The sequence below is a fragment of the Equus caballus genome, chromosome 4 (genome assembly GCF_041296265.1).
Source record: "Equus caballus isolate H_3958 breed thoroughbred chromosome 4, TB-T2T, whole genome shotgun sequence".
Taxonomy (NCBI): domain Eukaryota; kingdom Metazoa; phylum Chordata; class Mammalia; order Perissodactyla; family Equidae; genus Equus; species Equus caballus.
Genome location: NC_091687.1, coordinates 106016838 through 106035387, shown reverse-complemented (window position 1 = coordinate 106035387; position 18550 = coordinate 106016838). Strand labels below are relative to the sequence as shown.

The window sequence follows — 18550 nt, the reverse complement described above, 5'->3', positions numbered from 1 at the left end:
TCCAGGTGCTGCTGGTGCTGCTGGTCCCGGGGCCGCACCCTGAGAACCACTAACTTCCAGGCTCCAGGAAAATGGCACAAGATCCTAGAACCCCATGGCGGGAAGGGGCCTCTGAAGGTGCCCGGCCGCAGCGACTCAGCTCACGGGGCCCACGGGCACCTCGGGGGTGGAGGCCATGCAGGGCGCCTCCCCCACGGCTGACCCCTCCAAGGCCACGCTAGGCAGCAGGGCACCCATACCTGCCGGTGCCTGCCGGGAGGGGTACGCAGCCCTCCTCATCGGAGCCGTCCATGCAGTCTTCCACACCATCGCACGGGGCCCCCCTCGGGGCACACTCACCACTGGCGCAGCGGTGCCCACCCCCTGGGCATGGGGACGCCTCCAGCGGGGACACTGGTGGGGGGGATGGCTGAGGGAGCCTGTTCCGCCCTCCTTCCCACTCCCGCCCCACCTCCCCGGCCCAGCCTGTACCTGGCTCACAGCCCAGCAGCTCCACCCGCAGGGAGACGCTGCGGTGGGTGTCACTGTGGTGGGCGTCATGGGGCCAGACCCGGACATGCTGTGCCTGCACCATCCGGCTGAACGTCCGCACTGTGGGGCCTACGTCCTCCCAGTTCCCAGGGAAAAGCTGTGGGCACAGGGGGGCCTGCCTACTGAGGCCCAGCCTGCCTTTTGCTCAGGTTGTCACCGTGACCCTGCTGAGTGCCCCCCTACCCTGCCTATCCAAGTAGCAGGACCCCGCCCCTCCCAGAGCTCACGCTCTCTTGGCATTTGCCATCTGGACCCGTCCAGGCTGCGGGTGTTCTGGTCCTGGTGCCCTGAGGGCAGGGGCCACGGCTGTGTCCCCAGGGCCTGGCCAGCAGCCGCACATGGCAGGTACTCCGTCAGTATTTAAGAGTGAACATGTGGTGTGGACTGAGTCCTCCTGCTTCCCGAGGCTTGTCTCCCCGGGGAGGATGCAAACCCCACTAGGGCAGGGCTGTGACCCGGCTGCTCTCGATATGGCCCCCAAAGCTCTCGATGAACTGGATGTCACCCTCCTCCCCTCCCTCTGTAGGCCACTACAGAGCCTCATACACCTGCCCCACCTTGATAGTCTCCAACGCCCCTTTGATAATGGTCCCCAAGCCCTCTGCTCCACAGAACACCGTCCCTGCTACTGACAGGTATTCAAAAAGCCTCTACACAGGGAATGTCCCTCGGGGAGACTGGAAGGTCCTTGGGGTCACAGAACAGTCTTTGCCACAAAGGGGCAGGGTGGGTCACTGGCCCAGGGGGCAGGCAGTACCTTGAGTGGGGGTGGGACACCAGGCAGGATGTCACGGTAGTTGTACCAGTGTAGACCATCACTGCTGAACTGGAGCAAGTCCGAGGACCCTGCCCCCGGTACTATGATGCCTGCGGGCAAGGAGGGGCAGGGGTCAGAGGTAAAGGATCAAGCGCCGCCCCCAGCCCACCATCAGCCCCCCCCCCCCCCAGCCCCCGCACACCCCACTGACCAGTGAGGTTCCGGGGCCGCAGCAGGTCCAGCTGCAGGTAGAGGGGCTGGGTGCGCTGCTGAGAGTGAGCATCCTCTCGGGGGCTCCAGCCCTGATGGCCGGGCCCGTCGGTGGGAGCCCCGAGGCGGGCAGCCCAGGTTGGGTGCTCCAGCTGCCAGGGCAGTGCACGCAGGCTCCCCTCGGGGAGTTGGGCCAGGCCCAGGGGAGAATAGCAGGGGTCTGGGTGCAGAAGAGAAAGGGGCTGGAGTGGGGGGAGGCAGAGGGGGACAGGAGCCCGCCAGGGGCACGGTCAGGAAGCCACAGGGGGAGCCGGGGAATCCGAGGAGCCCACACTGTTGACCTTGGCAGGGGAGGGGAGGTCCAGGGAGGGCAGAGTGGGAGAGGCCACTTTAGCTGGGATGACTGCCAGAGCCCCAGGATAACCATCCGCCCCGTGGCAGGCCAGGGGTCTATCCAGCGATCTGGCTTCCCCTCCCAGGCTGGGCACTCTGCCCCTCTGCACTACAACAGCACATGGCCCTTACCTCCAGGCGGAGGCAGAACATAGGTGATCAGAGGGGGTCCCATCTGGGGACTAGGAGCTGGAGTGGGGGTGGGAGTGGCCATGGGGTAGACCGTCTGGTTCTCTCCTGTGTGGGGAAACTCAGGGTCAGTAGGGGGAGACCTCAAGAGGGGCTCACCCCAGCCCCTGGCCCAGCACCCAGGCCTCTACCCACTTCTTGGTGCTCTTTCTCTCCCATGACTTTCCAGGAGCTCTGGGAACAGCCCCCGTCCTCCTGGGAAAAGCCCATCCTTCTTCCCTTGGTGTGAGTTGGGGGTTTTCACTTCCACTGAATATTTCAAGAACAGAATAAAACTGCCAGTCCGAAGCCCCTTTAAGGCCAGGACTGAGCAGCTGCAGGTCCTAATCCAGGGCTGCTGTCGCTAACAGGGCATGTGGGCACTAGAAAAGGGTGTCTCTGGATGAAAGCAGCCCTGTGGGCTAGAGTCTAACCTCCACTCACCGACTAAGTTGTGCAGTCAACAACCTGTACAACTGTATATGTTGGCTCTCTCCTAACCTCAGCATCCTGTGGGTACACTTATAGGATAAGGAATCTGGACACATAAACGCAACAATTTTTGAGCCTTTGTATTTTCCTGTTTCATTTGTAACTAGTTTTCAAGTAAAGATTCTCTTGAAAAAGTCGAACTTTGTCTCGGCTACTCTTCGGGGAACATGGAAGGAATCAGATCTGGCTCAGCAGAACCAAAGAAAGCACCCTCGAGGATGGCCTCATGGGGGAGGCAGAAAGTCCCAAAAAGGACACAGGAGGCACACAGAGATTGAAGCCCAAACTTAAGAGCACAGAGACAAGCCCTCCCACCACAGGGCCCCTTCCTTCCCCAGCATCCAGGACCAAGCTCCCACCAGTTTGAGGCTGGGATATCCAGCATGCCCTGACTTGTGTTGCCACCTCTGGCCCCCTCTAAGTCCTTGCCATCCTCCTCCCTTTGGGGGTCCTCTGCCATGCCCCAGACCACTCACCAGGTGGGGCGCAGTGGCAACAGGACTCTCCCAATCCTTCCACTAGGACCCAGTCCTGCGGGCACAGAGTCCGGCTGAACATGCTGAGCTGGCCACCTGCCTCCCTGACCCACTCCACCAGCTCTACACACAACCCCTCTCATCCCCCAGACACCCTCACCTGGGGGCAGCTGCCCAGCGGGCAGTAGGGGGAGCAGCGCGCCGTGCCGTTGTGCAGACACTGGCAGACCGTGCAGGGACCTGCGCGCCAGCGCTCCCCCACGCGGCGGACCTGGCCCTGATGCGCACAGCCCTCGCAGGGCCCCGTCTGGCACCTGTCAAGGGAGGGCCACCCCGCGCCGGGTGAGCAGGCTTACCTGGGTGACCAACTCGTCCTGGTGAGCCTGGGGTAAGGGTTTCCTAGGACTTGGGACTTTCAGTGATAAACCTGGGAAAGTCCTGGGCCAGCTGGGAAGCTTGGTCCACCCTGTCAGCCGAACCCCACCCCTGCACCCAAGAAACCACAACTGGCCCGAGAGAGGGGCAGGGAAGCAAAGTGTGCCAGGACCCCTGGCCAGTGGAGCCTGTCCCAGAGAGGGCTGGACAGGCAGATACGGCTACACCCCCTACAAGCCTCACCCCAGGTACCTCCAGAGCAAGGGGAGCAAACCAAGGGACCCGTACCTGCCCCTGGGCTTATCAAGGTGCATTTGTGGGCTTCCTACATCCCCCTCTAGGACTAGAGGGCATAAAACTGATGCAGGAGAAGGCCAGGGGCCCCCAAAGATGCTGGGAGCCCTGAGGTTTAGAATGATGGGGGTATAGAATGGGGGTCTTCCTTTGGGGATCATGGTGCATGCAGAAGCACCTCGAGTGAGAAAAGGCACACAGGCAGCTTCGTAACTGGAAGCTGGAGGTCAGGGGTCAAGGTCCCTGCAGGTCCCCGGGGTGGGTACAAGTACCTGCGGGCCTTGCGGTGGATGCCCCAGCACTGGCGACCTCGGCCGGAGAGGCGGGGGTTGTTGGGGCTCCGGAAGGACCACTGAATGCTCTGGCTCCCACAGGGGCCCAGGCACTCAGCCCAGGGGGACCAGGATGACCAGCCACAGTTCACTGAAGGGGGGCCAAGAGTCAGGGCCAGGGACGGGTGGGTGAGTGCCCGGCTGGGTGGTCTGTGAGGGGACCAGGGACCCTCTGGGCAGGGCCAAGGGCGGGGCCTCACCGGCACAGTTGGGGTCAGGCCGGCAGCGCCGGGGCCGCCCGTCCTGGCAGATGCAGAGCTGGCAGTCAGCCTTGACTTGCTGCCCAGGCCAGTAGCGCGTGCCGTCCACCAGGCAGGGGCACTTCCGGGGCCACACACACCGCCCCTCAGCGTCCAGCACCTGCCCCTCGGGGCACCAGCAGCCTAGGGAAGGCCAGAGTGAGGGCTCCCTACAGAGAGGCAGCCCCACAGACACGTCTGCCACGCCCCGCGCCCAGGGCCCCCTTACCTGGGCTGCTGCAGGGCCGGTCAGGGGGGCACACAGCCTGACCAGAGATGTCATCGCAGGTCAGAGGGCAGGGGGCACAGGGCCGGAACACCAGCTCTCCGGAGCAGGTGGCATTGGGACAGTCGTCCTGAGGGCAGGGCCCTGAAAGAAAGCATGAGCTGGAGATCGGAGGTTGGGAGGGGGGATCCCCTACAGGAACAAGCCGCCACCGGCACCGCCCCCACATTCTCTCTGCTGTGCCCTGCTCCCTTCCACTCACTCGTCTGGTAGGTGCTGTGGGGGCCCCCAGGCAGCATGGCACAGGTCCGGCCCCCGTTCTGGGGTGGGTGGCACCGCCGCTGCCGGCTCATGGTACCCCCGCAGGGCTCCGAGCAGGAGGACCAGGGAGACCAGGAGGTCCACTCACCATCCACTGTGAGGAGGAGAGGCCGGGCAGGCGGAGGGACTGTGAGGCTGGGCTGGCGCCCCCGCGTCCTCTCCCCTGCTCTCTGCAGGCACCACTGGCCCGCCCTGGGCTCCAGCCCCTCACCTGGGCAGGCGGCTGTGAAGCAGGCCTGGGTCTGGTGCTCGGGGCCTGGGCAGTGCTGCAGCACCGGGAGACTGGATGGGGAGCAGCGGCGGCTCCGGCCCTGTACCCCCGGCCCACACGTCTGGCTGCAGGTGCCCCACAGGCCCCAGGGGCCCCAGGCTCCACAACCCTGTTCGTCATGGGAGGGCCCTGCCCCTGCTGCCAGGTCACAGTTAGGGTGCCCGTCGCACACCTGCGGAGGGAACAGGGTCAGGGCTCCTTTCACTTTGGGTGGCACAACTGCTCTGCCTCCTGCACCACCCACTCCCCGCCCTCACCAGCTGGAAACCAATGCAGAGGCCTTCGGGGCAGGAGTATTCTGGGCAGGAAACCCCAGTCCTGTTGGGGCCTCCTGGAGCTAGTAGCCCCCCTGGAGAGAAGAGGAGAGAAAGCACAGTTGGCTGGGGAGTGACACCACCTCCTGGGCGCCCACCAGCCTGGCCTCCAGCAGGGGAATCAGGGGTCCATACCACAGCCCAGCTCGTCCTCGCCCTGGGGACAGTCGGGGATCCCATCGCAGAGCCGCTCTGGGTTCAGGCACAGTTGGGGAGCCAAACCACAGGGGAAGAGGCCACCGCATGGGGGCAGCTGGGTGGAGCCTGCAGACACCAGAAATGTCCTGCTGTGCTCCTGCCCTCCTGCCCCTCCCACCCTCTCCCTGCAGAGGAGGGCAGCCAGAGACCGCACTGGGCTCAGACACACTTGGGAGGGGTCCAGAAGTGGGAGGCAGGTGGGGTAGGGGGGCTGCGTGGGGGTAGGAGGCTGGCCAGGACAGGAAGGGCTGACTTGCAGGGGCACAAAGGGAACCCCCAGGTCTCGTGGGGAGGAGGTGGAGGGGGGCTAGCCCTCCCAACAGGCCGGGTCCCCATGCCCGCAGAGCCACTCACTGCCCACCCTCTTATCCCTTCTTGCTGAAATGTGGGCAAAGACAAAAGCCCCTTTCTTCTCTGCTCTGGGTCTGGGCAGGAGGGCAAAAGCGTTCGAAGAGAATTTCATGAAAAAGCTCTAAGGAGCGCAAAACTCGCTCAGACTCTGACGCCCCCAGACTGTCACTCTCTGGCAGGCGCGCCGCCCCGAGCCGCGGGGGGCGCAGGTCCATGGCGGGGAGAGGGGGGCGGGGCGCGGCGGGCTGCGCTCACCGCAGGCGTCGGGGCCCTCGTCCGAGCCGTCGGGGCACTGCGGCACGCCGTCGCACAGCTGCGCGGGGGCCACACAGCGCGGGCCGTTGGCGCAGGGCAAGTGGTGCGGCGCGCAGGGCCAGCCGCAGCCGCGCTCGTCGCTGCCGTCGGCACAGTCCTCCTCGCCGTCGCAGCGCCAGCCGCGCGGGGCGCACTCGCCGCTGCCGCACGGAAACTCGAAGGGGCCGCAGGGCGGCGCTGCGGCGGACACCGCGCTAGACCCGGCGGAGCTGGCAGAGCTTCCCCGCCCCGGCCTGCAACCTGGCCCTGGCCGTCCTGCCGCCGCCCCGCGCCCCGCTGCCGGCCCTTCCTGCCCCCTACCTGAGCACACCCTCTCCCCTTCGGCCCCTCCCCAAGTCCAACCGCTCCCGCATTTTGCTGCCCTACTAGTTTTCCAAAAGCTCTCTCCTCCTCCAGGAATTTCCATTAGACCCCCCTCAGCTCAGAGGAGACCTTGAACATCAGGAAGCGAGGTGTGGACTCTCAGTCCCCCTCAAACACCCTTCCTTTCCTTCCTTCTGGTGTCTTCAGGAGGCTGGGTCTGTGCCCTGCTCCTTCCCACTCCCAGCACGGGCCCCACATCCCTCCCTCCGAGATGCCCTCCCCACCCCTCTCCCCCAGGCCTCCAGACTGCTCACCCCCTTTCCTCCAGGAGACTCACCAGCACTGGTGCTGGCCAGGGCAGTTGGTTCAGTCTCCTGGGAGCCAGCAGGGTGGCCAGGGAAGGTGCCAGCTGGGGGAGTGGGCAGTGAGGGGAGGGGGCAGTGCCCAGGCCCCTCATCAGCTCCATCTGGGCAGTCCCAGATTCCATCACACAGCTGGATGGCCCCCACGCAGGTGCCATCAACACAGGACACCTCTCCAAGGGTGCAGTTCACCTGCCCTACAGCCAGAGAAAGGAGGAGCTGCTCCCAGGGCACGGCCCCTTATTCTCATTGTTTGGGATGCCCCCACTCACACACACACAGGTGCCACCTTCCCAGTGGGAACATGGATTGGTGAAGGAGGGCAGCCAGGCAGATAGGCCCTGCAGGAGGGGGTGCCTGGTGGACTAGGGTCTGGGGCAGGGATCACCCACCCAGACAGGACTCCTCATCAGCAGCATCTGGACAGTCCGGGTGCCCATCACAGAGCAGAGCCGGGGGCAGGCAGCGCCCATCAGCACAGGCCAGTGAGTCCTGGGGGCATGGGCAGCCCTGCTCGTCCGTCCCGTCTCCACAGTCATCTTGCCCATCACAGAGCTGCACCAAGGGCAGGCAGAGCCCGGAGCTGCAAGACATCTGCCCCTCCCCACAGCCTGGAGTGGCACAGCCTGGCGTGGGGAGAGCAGACAGGCTCAGGATGCCGATAAATGGTCCCAGAGAAGCCCCCGACCCCAGAGAGACCAGAACACCCCTGCCTACAAGTCACAGTTGCTGGCCATGGGGGCAGCAGCTTAGGAAGCCTCCCTGGGACACATACTTCAGTTACACATACAAGGACTGACCTGTCACTCAGCCACTGCCACACACAGGTGAGGAGACTCACCCTCCTCGTCTGAGCCATCGCCACAGTCATCCTGGTTGTCACAAAGCCACTCGTGGGGCACACAATGCCCACTCTCCTGGCACGGGGCCTCTCCCTCTGCACAGCCTGGCACCAGCTCCTCACAGTGGGTACCGTCACCTCCACAAAGCCACTGACTTTCCTGGCACGTGCTGAGCACACGGTGTCCTGGGATCAGCCGCAGCGCTGGGCTCAGCAGGCCAGGGGGCCCAGGGCTCCTCCCGAGTCCCCCCACTCACCAGTTCCCACAGTCCTTCTGCAGCACAGTCCCTGGCGGGAAGAAGCTGCCCCCCCACTCACAGGGGCAGGAAGTCGGCTCCAAGCAGACTCCTCCTGAGATGACAGAGGGCAGGGCTCAGAACAAAAGACGCAGGGTGGCCCCCGGCACCAGCCTTGTCACCATGGCCTTGTGGCCCTTTCCCCGTCCCAGTGTCCCCTCCCCTCTGCTCATTCTAACCCTACACACCCACCGTGCAGCAGAGTCCCCTCGGGGCAGAAACAGCCCTCCACACAGGCAACAGCCTGGCAGTGCCACCCAGGCTCAGGATCATGGTCATGGCAGGTGGGGGGACACGTGGGGCCACAGGCCTCATACACCTGCCCCCCTTCACACTGCAGAGCTGGGTAGAGAGGAGAGAGGCTTGGGTCACTGAGGCACAAGGGCACTAGGATGCAACAGCAGCAGGTGAGCCAGCCCAAGGTGACACCCACGGAGGGCTCCAGGGGTGCATGCTATAGACTCTCACTGAGCCCCTCCCAAGGCTATTTGCAACATGCAAGTTCCACAGGGAAGCAATTTTGGCATGTTTGAAAAGTATCTAGAAAAGTATCTGGCGCATAGTAAGTGTCTACACATATTTGCCCTTGAATGAATAAATGGCTGGCTCGTGGGCCAGGAGAAGCATCTTTGAAGGAGCTGACCACATGATGGGATTGGGCATCGGGTCGGGGACTGAGGGCAGGGCACACTCACGGCAGAGCTCCTGGCTTCGCCAGCGCACATGGAGTCCATGCCGGGCACACTCGTCTGCGTAGGCGGCAATGGCGGAGCAGAGACACTCACAGTCGCCCCCGGAATCACAGCTGTGGGAGGGAGCGTTCAGCCCCAGCACCCCCTCCCTCCCCCTGGCCACAGTCACTCCCAGCCCCATCCCCAGTCCTGCCCCTCTCACCCGCAGGCGTCGTACACACACCACTCGTAGTGTTGCTGTGGGGGCACCTCCACGTGGCATCGGGCAAAGAGCGGCTGCAGCATTAGCCCGCAGCGGGCGTGAGCCCAGCTGGCCCGGTGGGTGTTCACCTGCGGGCACAGCACCGTGGACCAGCCAGACCCAAATGCAGCACCCAGCCTCTGGAACTCCCCCAGGTTTCTGCAGCTGTTCCCACCTCCCTTCCCCCTTTCCTGCCCATGCTCACAGTACAGGGGTGTGGCAGGTCCCCTGGCTCGGGACAGAGAGGACTGAGGCGCCAGGAGTGGGCAGCCAGCTCAGCTGTGGGCTCCAGGACTCCCTGGCGGCTCCGAAGGTCGTTACTGGCATCTCCATCAAAGTCTCCACACAGCCCAGCCACACGGCCTCGAAACTCAGGGGACAGCTGCAGCAGGACCCGGGTGCCTGAGCAGAGAGGGCAGCAGGAGCAGCATTGTAGAGAAATGACCCCGCTGGCCTTCGTCAGGGCCAGCGGGGAGGAGAGCAAGGCACCTATCATGTGGGCCTGTCTGACCATTCGTGCAAGTAACACCTCCCAGTAGTGGATGCTGGTTCCCCTTTTTACAGGGATAAAAGAAGAGACCTACATTTGGGGGGCTAGGGTGAGAAGGGGGAGCCCACTTTCCTAACTAAACCCAGGGGCAGGGGGCAGGGAAATTCCCCAGCAGGTTGGATTTGGGACAGAACCAGGCTCCAGGACAGACTGTGACACCTTCAGCCCCAGAGGCCTTGGTGGCCAGAGGCTCAGAGGGCAGCCCCACTGCGCTGACCAGGTGACTCCTTCCCAAACAGAGCTCAGTGATAGTTATTTCTAAAATGCCAACAGCTTGAGTTTGGGTGGTGGGATGTTAGGAGATTTATTTCCATTTTTTTTCTCTAAAACTTGGTATTTTCTAAATGTTTCTTTGGCGAGATATTGCTTTCATAATGAAGAAAAATGTAATTATGAAAAACACAATTTGGAAACCCCGACCCCATGTGTGGAAGAGGAGCGTTTAGGGGGAGTTTCGGGGCATGGGTCGGATGGCTGAGGGTGGGCCTGACCTCCATCCCAGAGCAGGCTGAGGCCCAGGCGGGTGCTGAGCAGCAGGAAGAGGCCAGCCTGCCGCAGGCACAGCCCGGGGCCCGTGTAGACCTTAGGGGGTGTCACGCTCACCCCATTCACCGTCACGGCCTGGCCTGTGGAGGAAGAGAGAGGCATTCAGGCCTGGCCCGGGGTTAAAGGGGCTTCCAGATCCCCAGGAGGCCCTCCCAGCCTCTCCTCCCACCTTCCTTTGCTTCTCTAGCTAAGGGATCTTGGACAACTCATTAGACCTCTCTGGGCCTTAATTTCTTGGAGCCTTTCAGAAATATGACTCTCCTAGCCAAGAGGAGAGGCACCAGGTCCACTGCACTGATGGCAAGCAGTGGGGAGACATGGGGAACCCCAGGCCTTGGCCACCCATGCAGAGCCGTGACTCCACTTGGGTGCCCCACCCCGGCAATGTCACCCTTCAACATCGCAGTCACCTCTGAGCATGTGCACAACAGTGCTCTGCAGTCGCACGGTCAGCGCCTTGGTGCAGGTGAGGCCGCTGGCCCCGCAGGGCAGGTTCTGGGCAGAGACTGTGAACCGGCCACTGGCCTCTCGCACCAGCAGATATTCACAGGCCCCGGGGAAGGTGAGGGCCAGCCCATCGAATGTCACATAATGGGGGGCACCTGATGCCTGGCACCGTCCGCCACACCGCCGGCCCGTGCAGTGCCACTGCCGGCCCTGGCACACACTGTGGGCAAGAGGGGAAACAGAGTCACCAGGACAGGGATCCAGGGCTGTATCCAAGGGAGGGAGCTGGTCCACGTTCCAAGCAACTCCAGACAGACCCTCAGCTTGGAGGGATCCTGAGGACTCCCATTGTCTGGGCCAGTCTGGACATCCCACCCCACCCATGACCACAGCCCCAGGCCAGGGGTTACTAGGTCACAGGGTTACAGGTCATGGGGCTGGGCGTACCAAATGTTGCAGTCCTCCTGGATGGTAGCATTGGGTGGGTACCACTGCCCACTGTGACGGCAGGGACAGAGCTCGGGAGGCACACAGCGCTCATCCTGGGCAGAGGCCGGGGACAAAGGGACACCTTGGAGGACCACCTGATGCCTGGCCTACTGTTTTGGACAGCCAGCGGGTAGGGCAGTGCCCTGGTTGGGGCAGGCCCTATGGTGCCCCATGCAGCTCTACCCTGGACTTACCAGCAGTACGGTGCCTGAGGGACAGACACAGCCCCCCGTGCTGCCTGGGGGACAAGAGTGGTTGGCTGTGGGGCTGTCACAGGTGAGCAGGCAGGCACCAGGGACATAGACAAGCTCCTGGGGGCAGTATGCCCGTGGAGGGGTACAGCGGCGAGCGGTGCAGTTCCAGAGGCCCCGCTCCTGGCAGACGCTGCCCAAGGTTGGGAGGGAGGTGAGAGCCGGACCAAATGCACACTCCCCTCCAGGCCCCTATCTGACCAGGGACAGCTGCAGGGACCCAGGCGTCCAGAAAACCCGGCCCTGACCCTGTAGACCTGAGCTCTCCCCCGCCACAGCCCAGTTGTTACAGGAAGTAGGGCTGTTCCCGCACCGGCCATGCCTGGGGTGGACATGGTCACCCTTCCTGCCCCAGCTCCAAGGGGGCCATTCCCTGGGCTCTGGGGAGGGGCAGAGACATTGAATGACTCCACTCCCAGCCTGGCCAGGAGAGGGATTTCACTGAAGTCTCACCCTCTCCCACCAGCCCCGGACCCCAGTCCTGCCTCCATGGGTCCCTAACTTGCCTTTACCTCTCCCCAACCCTTGCAAGAGCCTCTGGACCACACTCAACTGGAATTCAGAGATCTGGGTTCTAGTCTCTCACCATTAACAAGCTGTGTGACTCTGCAGGCCGGGTAGCCTATTCAAGCCTCAGTTTTCTCATCTGCAAACTGGGAACAACACTTCTACCTCCTTCCTTACTAGGTTATTGTAAGAATTAAGTGAGATTAAATAAGATAATGTATGTGAAAGTGTTTTACAGGCCGGAACGTGCTCCACACCTGAGGGGAAGTTATCAGCGCTCTGTCATCCTGACATGCACGTCAGGCCGTAACCCAGGCTACAAGCCTGGTGCCTTTTCTCTAAGCTCCACCTCTTCACCCCAAGCTCTTTGCCCCCCTGCAAAGGTCATTGCCCTCACCAGCGGTTGCAGTCCCTCATGGTGGCACTGCCAGGTGCATAGCGATGGGCTCCGAGCTGGCAGGGGCACAAGCTGGGGGGCACACACTGGCCCTCAGGGTCCCACAGCAGCCCCAGGGGGCAGGTACAACCGGCCACACAGCCGCCCAGCTCCCCACAGTCTTCTGGCTCCCCACAGTTTCGACCGCATACTGGGGCACACTCCTGGTACTCTTGACCCCCAGGACACAGGACAGCTGGACATAGAGACACATGCAAGTCAGGGGCATAGCCACTGCTCCTCTGCCCACCCCTCCAGACCACACACCCTCTATGCCTCCAAAAGAAGGCAAACCTAGCAATCTGCCAAAGTCAGAAGTCCTTCTGGAGACCCTCCCCAGCTGCAAAGCACTTGGATCCCTCTAAGCTACTCCTAGAAGGGGCTGGGAGCAGGAGCCTTGGGGTGGGGCCGGCCAGCTGAGCAGACTCACGGCAGAGGGTTTGGTTCCTCCAGAGAAGTGAGGCACCCTCCTGGGCACAGCGGCGAGCATAGGCAGCCAGCACAGGACAGAGACAGTCCCTGCCAGGGGCACAGCCACACATGGCTGCCAAGCAGCGCAGGTGGAATGGCTCCCTGTCCACCAGGCCGTGGCACTCCTTGAGGGGAAAGGAGGAAATGGGTCAGTTCCTCCCCCATGGGTTCTCCTGCTCCCTCTAGTCCCCACTGCCACCTCCCTGTGCTAGGCAGCCCTGCCATGGCAGGGAGCAAGGCCTCCCAATTGCCCAGGAGGAGGGCAGGGCAGGTACGACCCCATCTTACAGGTGTGAACAGGAGGAGCGCCCTCAACCTGGCTACCTGGAAGGCCGGGCCACGCAGGACGGCACAGGCTGCCTCCGAGAAAATGTGGTGCTGAGCGTGGGTGCTGCAGAGAGAGAGCAGGGTGCTGTCCTCTGAGGGGCACCTTCCCTCATCTCCCACCTGGAACTTGCTGGCGAAGGCGGCAATGCTGGTCTCCACGTCGCCAGCAGGTGTCAGAAAGTCATCTTGCTGGTTCCTGGTGAAGGTGCCACACAGACCCTGCACCTGGGCCGCAGAGGTGGGAGTGGAACAGTCAATCTGGGTCCACCGTGGCCCGGCTCAGCCACTCACTGGCCCCCAGGCACACCTGGTCAGCATGGCGGGGGTCCAAGGTGATGTAGGCTGCAGGGTCTGACACTCCCCAGAGGACCTGGGCCCCAGGCCAGCGCAGCACCAGGAAGGTGGAGGAGGCTCGGGAGAGGTGGAGGCCCCCAGGGCCATCCCAGGGCAAGCCCACATCCTGCCCATCGACCAGCACAGCTCCTGGAATAGGGGGCTTGTGAAGGGGCCGCCCCCCTTAGGGCAGGGCTGGCCTGATGACGATGGGGGGAGACCACATCACAGGATGGGGTTTTGAGAAGGGGAAGGACCTTGGGTGGGAGGTGGGAGGGCCTGTGTCATGGTGGACTGCCCACACTGAGCAAGGGGAACTGGAGCGACCCCTGGGAGGTCACCTATCCCACCTGAGCACACCCCCCACGTGGCCCAAGGACCACCCTCAGCACCCACTCTGCCTTTGGAGTCAGTGCACAGGAGGAGCTGGGCAGAGAGCCAGGAGCAGACGCAGGGAGGAGTGGGGGACTGCAGCATGGGTCCAGAGCTAGGAGGGGCCTGCCCAGCCTGGTGACGCCGTGAGGCCTCTCAGACCTCCTAGAACTGTATGAGTTGTGTTTTCCCCCAAGATTGGGGCACAAGATGCTTTGGAAAATTTCCACAGGACTGTGTATCTGCTTCAGAGATGGGAGTTTCAGGGGGAAGTTGAGGCAGCGAATTTGGTTGGAGTCTAGGGGAGAGTTTGGGCTCAGAAACCACAGGGCAGTGTGGATGGAAGGTGCTGAACAGAGCCCAAGTCCGCAGGGAGAGAAGGGTGACAGGAAGCCGCAGGGGCCTGAGCCACTCTCCTGAGGGCTGCAGGGAGCAGAAGTCCTGGAAGGGAGGTACCTGAGAGCTGAGGCTACCTGAGTCCCTAAGCTGGACATGGGTGTCCCCCAGGGAGACAGAGATGGCGTGGAGGCAGCTCCCAGAGTCGCAGGTCCCATGCTCCAGCACGATCAGCAGCTGCCCCTTGGTGAAGTCCTGTGCCAGATGGGGAGGAATGGGCTGGGGTGGGGCACACCCTGAGACCAGGGTCTGTTCTGCGCCTTCTCCTGTGCTACAGGACACCCACAGCACACACCTGGAGGCAGCTCCACTCAACACGTGTGCTGACCACCTTCCAGCCAGCCAGACTCCCTGTGAAGCAAGGGGCTTGACCTTGCCTAGAACTGGCAGGTGTGAATGTCTGTACGTGTGCACATGAAGGTGTGTGTGCACGTGCAGGTGTGTATGTGTACATCTATGTGTTGGGGTGAGGTGGCTCCCCCCTTCCTCACCATGGGTATGTATGCTCCTCTCTAAGTGTGTCTGTGTATACATGCATGCTAAACCTATGTGCACACAGAGCATGTGTCGTGTGTGCACACCTGTGTGTCTATATGTGTAAGAGTATGGCCTGGGCCCAAACTTGGGAAGTCACCTAATTTTATGGAGAGATGACTGGGTAGGAAGGAGGACCCTTATTTCCCCCCCGCACTTGTTTTGCCCAAAGTACCCTGTGACAAGCCCAGCCTGTCCCACTATACGAAAGGACTGTGAGAATGTTTTGTTTTGTGCCCCTGGGCTGGGGTGGTGCTGAGAGCAGAACTTTCACCGAACCTAAGAAGGCGGTAATCCAAGGGGGAGGACGGGAGTTGGGGGTGTGCGGCAGCCACCCTCCCTCCAGAATCGGTTCTCTCAGCCTTTCCCTGGACGACTGTATGTTTTGTTTCTTTGTTTGGTAGTTTCCTTACAGCCACCTCTCCCCGGCAGCACCCCTACGAGGGCCCCTGCTCCGGCAAACCCTCCCTGCCCCCGGAGTTAGTCGTCTGCCCACCTGCACCAGGCTGGAGCGGCAACCTGGGCTGCCGCGGAAGGAGAAGCTCCGCCCATCAAAGGTGAGGTAATGCCCGTCCCCGCCCACCGCGCACTCGGCGGGGCACGGCGCCTGCGCGCAGAGCCAGCGGCCGTCCTGGCACACGCTGTGGGCACAGAGGGGCGGGGAGCGCGCTTCGCATCAGACCCACGAGGGGAGGGGGTGGAAGGAGGGCTGAGCAGGAGACGACCTCCCGCCCCTCAACACCCTGGTTCCTCCATCCCCCGCACCTCCTCCTCCCCGGTTAGGATTAGAGGTCAGCTAGTGGAGGTCACTGGCTAAGTCTTCAAGCAGGGCCATCAATTATGCCATGAGAGGTCACAGGTCACTTGTGAGGGAGGCCCCAGAAGGGGAAGCAGGTTGAGGAGAGAGCAGAAAGGAGGGATCAGAGGGGACTAGGTGGCCATCAACCCCAGCGAAAGGGCCAGCAAGGCCCGCAGACCCACCATGGGTTACACAGCTGGCGCACGGTGTCACCGGGGGAGTAGCGCTGGCGTCGGTGGTAGCAGGGGCAGCGGGCGGCAGGCACGCAGAGGGCGCCGTCCCAGAAGAGGCCGGGCGCGCACTCGCAGCCGCTCACGCACTCTTCCCCGCAGGACCCCTCCCCTCCCGCGCCCGCGGCCGCGCAGCTGGGCGGGCAGGCCGAGGCGCAGTCGGAGTACAGCTGGCCTCCCGGGCACAGGCGCTCTGCGGGCACGCGAGTGGGCTGTGAGGCCGGAGGATTCGGCTCCTCCCGCCAGACCCCACCGCCCCTGAAGAGCCAGGGAGGCACGACGGCCTCAGGGAGGGCTCAGAAACAGGGACTGCCCGAGGGCGCTCGGTCAATTTCCCATTCCGCAGGGTGGGGAGGCCGGGGAGGTGCAGAGAGGGACAGGCAGGAGCCCTACCGCAGAAGCCGGGCTTCCTCCAGCGCACGTGGATGCGCCGCTTGGCGCAGTCCTGAGCGTAGTGGGCCAAGGTGGCGCACACGGCCTCCCGCCGCCCCTCTTGCCCACTGCCTGCTGGGGCCCCAGAACAGTAGGCAAAGAGGCAGGCCTCGTGGTACTCAGCAGGGGGAACCTGCCGACAAAGGACAGCTCCTCAGCCAACCAGCCTTCTCTCCCAACACTCACCAGCACCTCCCTCCTCTTGCTTCTATGTCACCCTGGTTTATCATCAAACAGATGAGCGCTGGAAGGGACCTCAAAGATCATACATATGAGCCATCTCATTTCCCAGTGATAACATGGAGGACGTGTGGGGGGGTGGGGCGTGGCATGGCCCAAAGCAATCTAGTGTCAAGAGCAAACTCCCCATTTGGCATCTCTATAGCACCCACCCCTTCCCACCCTCCAGTGGTAGACACCACCTCCACCTCCACCCCTACCTGGGCATGACATTCCCTGAACGGACCATCCAGCAGCTGGTGGCACACATCCTGGGCTTCAGCCCGCAGTTGGCCAGCCTGCATGCCTGCCTCTGTGCCCCTCAGGGGATCGTCACAGCCTGGGGCCACCTCCACTGCATCCAGACACCCAGGCTGGGGACAAGTGGAGTCAGGCCAGGGGGCCAGGATGAGGCACATTAACCAGGACACCAGGAAAATGGCCACTGCCCTCATAGCTGCGTCAAGGCCCTGGGGCTGTGGGGGGCAGCAAAGTGGAAGGGGGGGGAGCGGGGGGGGGGCGGGTGGGGGGGCGTGCAGGCCGTGGAGGCAGGGTCATCTCAACCCACTGGCAGGAGTAACTAACTAGCTAGTTAACTAAAGCTGCCCCGTGACCAGGTTGGTGAGCACATCCCCTGGATGATCAGTTCATGCAGGCAGCCGGGGCTGTGGGCAGCACCTCGCACTGTGCTCCCATTGGGCCCTAAGCCTGCCTTTCCCCCCTGAGGATCTGGGAGAGGGCCAGGTCCCATCCCAGGGAAAAGGCCAGTGAGGGAGACAGAGAACAGAGGCTTGGAGGTATCAGAGAAGCCAGGGGTAGGTGGCAGGCAGGACTGGGGAGCCCAGGGCAGGAGTCTCACCTCTGAGTCGGGGAGCCTCCAGGAATTCCCAAAGGTGGCAGCTAACACAGCCAGCCCCCCGCCTGGCTCCAAGAAGTCATCTGGGGAAGGGTGAGGCAGAGGTGCTGTGTCTGGGGTCTCCTGTCTCCCCTTTTCTCCTATAGCAGCAACCAAGCCACGCTCCACTTACCCTCAGGCCTGCCATTGTAGACCCCACAGAGGCCTTGAGTCTGTCCCTGGAGCTTGTGGTCCACGGAAACAGAGACCGAACTGGACCTGTCCAGCCGCACAACGACCCCCAGGCCCCCTGACAGCACCAGCCAGTCCCCTTGCCACTGCAGGCTCAGCCCTGGGCGGGGGAAACAGGGGTCAGACTCCTTCCCCTCCCACCTTCATGCCAGGGCTCAGACTGCCCAGGGAAGGAGAGGGAAAAGGAAAGGAACTCTCGAGAGCTCTGCACTTTATGCCCTCGAAGGCAAAAGCGATTGGTTCCCCATCACAGCCCTCTTGGAGAAGTTCATGAACACTCTTGACGTTCTCTTGAGAGTAAACTACAAAACATAGCCCCACCTCACTCCATGGACCCCAACCTGGACAAAAGTTCCATCGGGTGGCACAGAAGTCCTTCCTCACAGCACTCTGGAGGAGGTGGGGAAACTGAGGCTCAGAGAGGCTGAGTAGAGGGACTTGCCCCAGGTCACACTGTGAGGGGTTAGTGGGGCGGGTTGTAGGGCCAGGGAATAGGTCTATACCTCCTGGCTCCTCAGCTGGCTCCCTCACTTCCAGATGCCTCCCACAGCAGTGGGGGTGGGGGAGGAGGCAGGCTTCCACCTGACTGCCCCTTCTGACCCCCGCCCTGGGGAGGTGGACAGACTGTCCCAGAGGAGCAAACAGGGCCCTGGGCTGTCTCCTGCTCCCCTCAGCTCCCTTACCCGGCAGCAGCCGAGACTCCCCATCAGATACCAGCTGCCCATTCACAGAGACATTTCCACCCTGGACCAGCACCTCCTCGGGTCCCATCATCACCCTGGCCTTGGGGGAGACACATAGCAGAAGAGGGGGTCAGCGGTTCTCTTCTTCCCATGTCCAGTTCCCTCCCTGTGTCCACCTCCATCTCCCTCTCTTACCAGCTGACAGTGCCCAGGTGGGGGACAATGCTCCCTGGGCATGAGGTGGACAGCCCAGGTGGAATCCACAGCCCCCACCAATAGGTAGGTGCAGCGGCCCAGGAAGTGGTAGTGGCGCCCGTCAAAGGTCCGGTAGTGGAAGCCTGACCAGGTAGTGCAGGTGGCTGAGGGACGCTGGTGCTGGCTCCAGAGCTGGGCCACGGCCCCTGGCAGGGGCCGCAGGAGGGCTGGAGAGGGAGTGCTGCCTA

At 62.8% G+C, this 18550-nt stretch overlaps 1 protein-coding gene across 1 annotated transcript in view; it reads right to left on the bottom strand.

Annotated features, from left to right (window-relative positions):
- SSPO (SCO-spondin) overlaps positions 1–12766 on the bottom strand; it is a 45503-nt gene extending 32737 nt beyond the window's left edge. The window contains exons 1-28 of the mRNA XM_070264310.1: positions 12655–12766; positions 12186–12420; positions 11225–11414; positions 10989–11083; positions 10505–10761; positions 10040–10174; positions 9204–9400; positions 8960–9087; positions 8761–8870; positions 8258–8407; positions 8027–8120; positions 7770–7939; positions 7321–7554; positions 6910–7125; positions 6204–6440; positions 5343–5434; positions 5026–5257; positions 4756–4908; positions 4497–4637; positions 4229–4411; positions 3969–4119; positions 3188–3341; positions 3028–3082; positions 2024–2128; positions 1500–1718; positions 1289–1398; positions 472–628; positions 240–393 (exon numbers count right to left, since the gene is read on the bottom strand). Of these exons, the coding sequence (XP_070120411.1) occupies positions 240–393; positions 472–628; positions 1289–1398; positions 1500–1718; positions 2024–2128; positions 3028–3082; positions 3188–3341; positions 3969–4119; positions 4229–4411; positions 4497–4637; positions 4756–4908; positions 5026–5257; positions 5343–5434; positions 6204–6440; positions 6910–7125; positions 7321–7554; positions 7770–7939; positions 8027–8120; positions 8258–8407; positions 8761–8870; positions 8960–9087; positions 9204–9400; positions 10040–10174; positions 10505–10761; positions 10989–11083; positions 11225–11414; positions 12186–12420; positions 12655–12766 (4466 nt within the window). The remainder of the gene's footprint in view (positions 1–239; positions 394–471; positions 629–1288; positions 1399–1499; positions 1719–2023; positions 2129–3027; positions 3083–3187; positions 3342–3968; positions 4120–4228; positions 4412–4496; positions 4638–4755; positions 4909–5025; positions 5258–5342; positions 5435–6203; positions 6441–6909; positions 7126–7320; positions 7555–7769; positions 7940–8026; positions 8121–8257; positions 8408–8760; positions 8871–8959; positions 9088–9203; positions 9401–10039; positions 10175–10504; positions 10762–10988; positions 11084–11224; positions 11415–12185; positions 12421–12654) is intronic.
- Positions 12767–18550: the final 5784 nt, after the last annotated feature.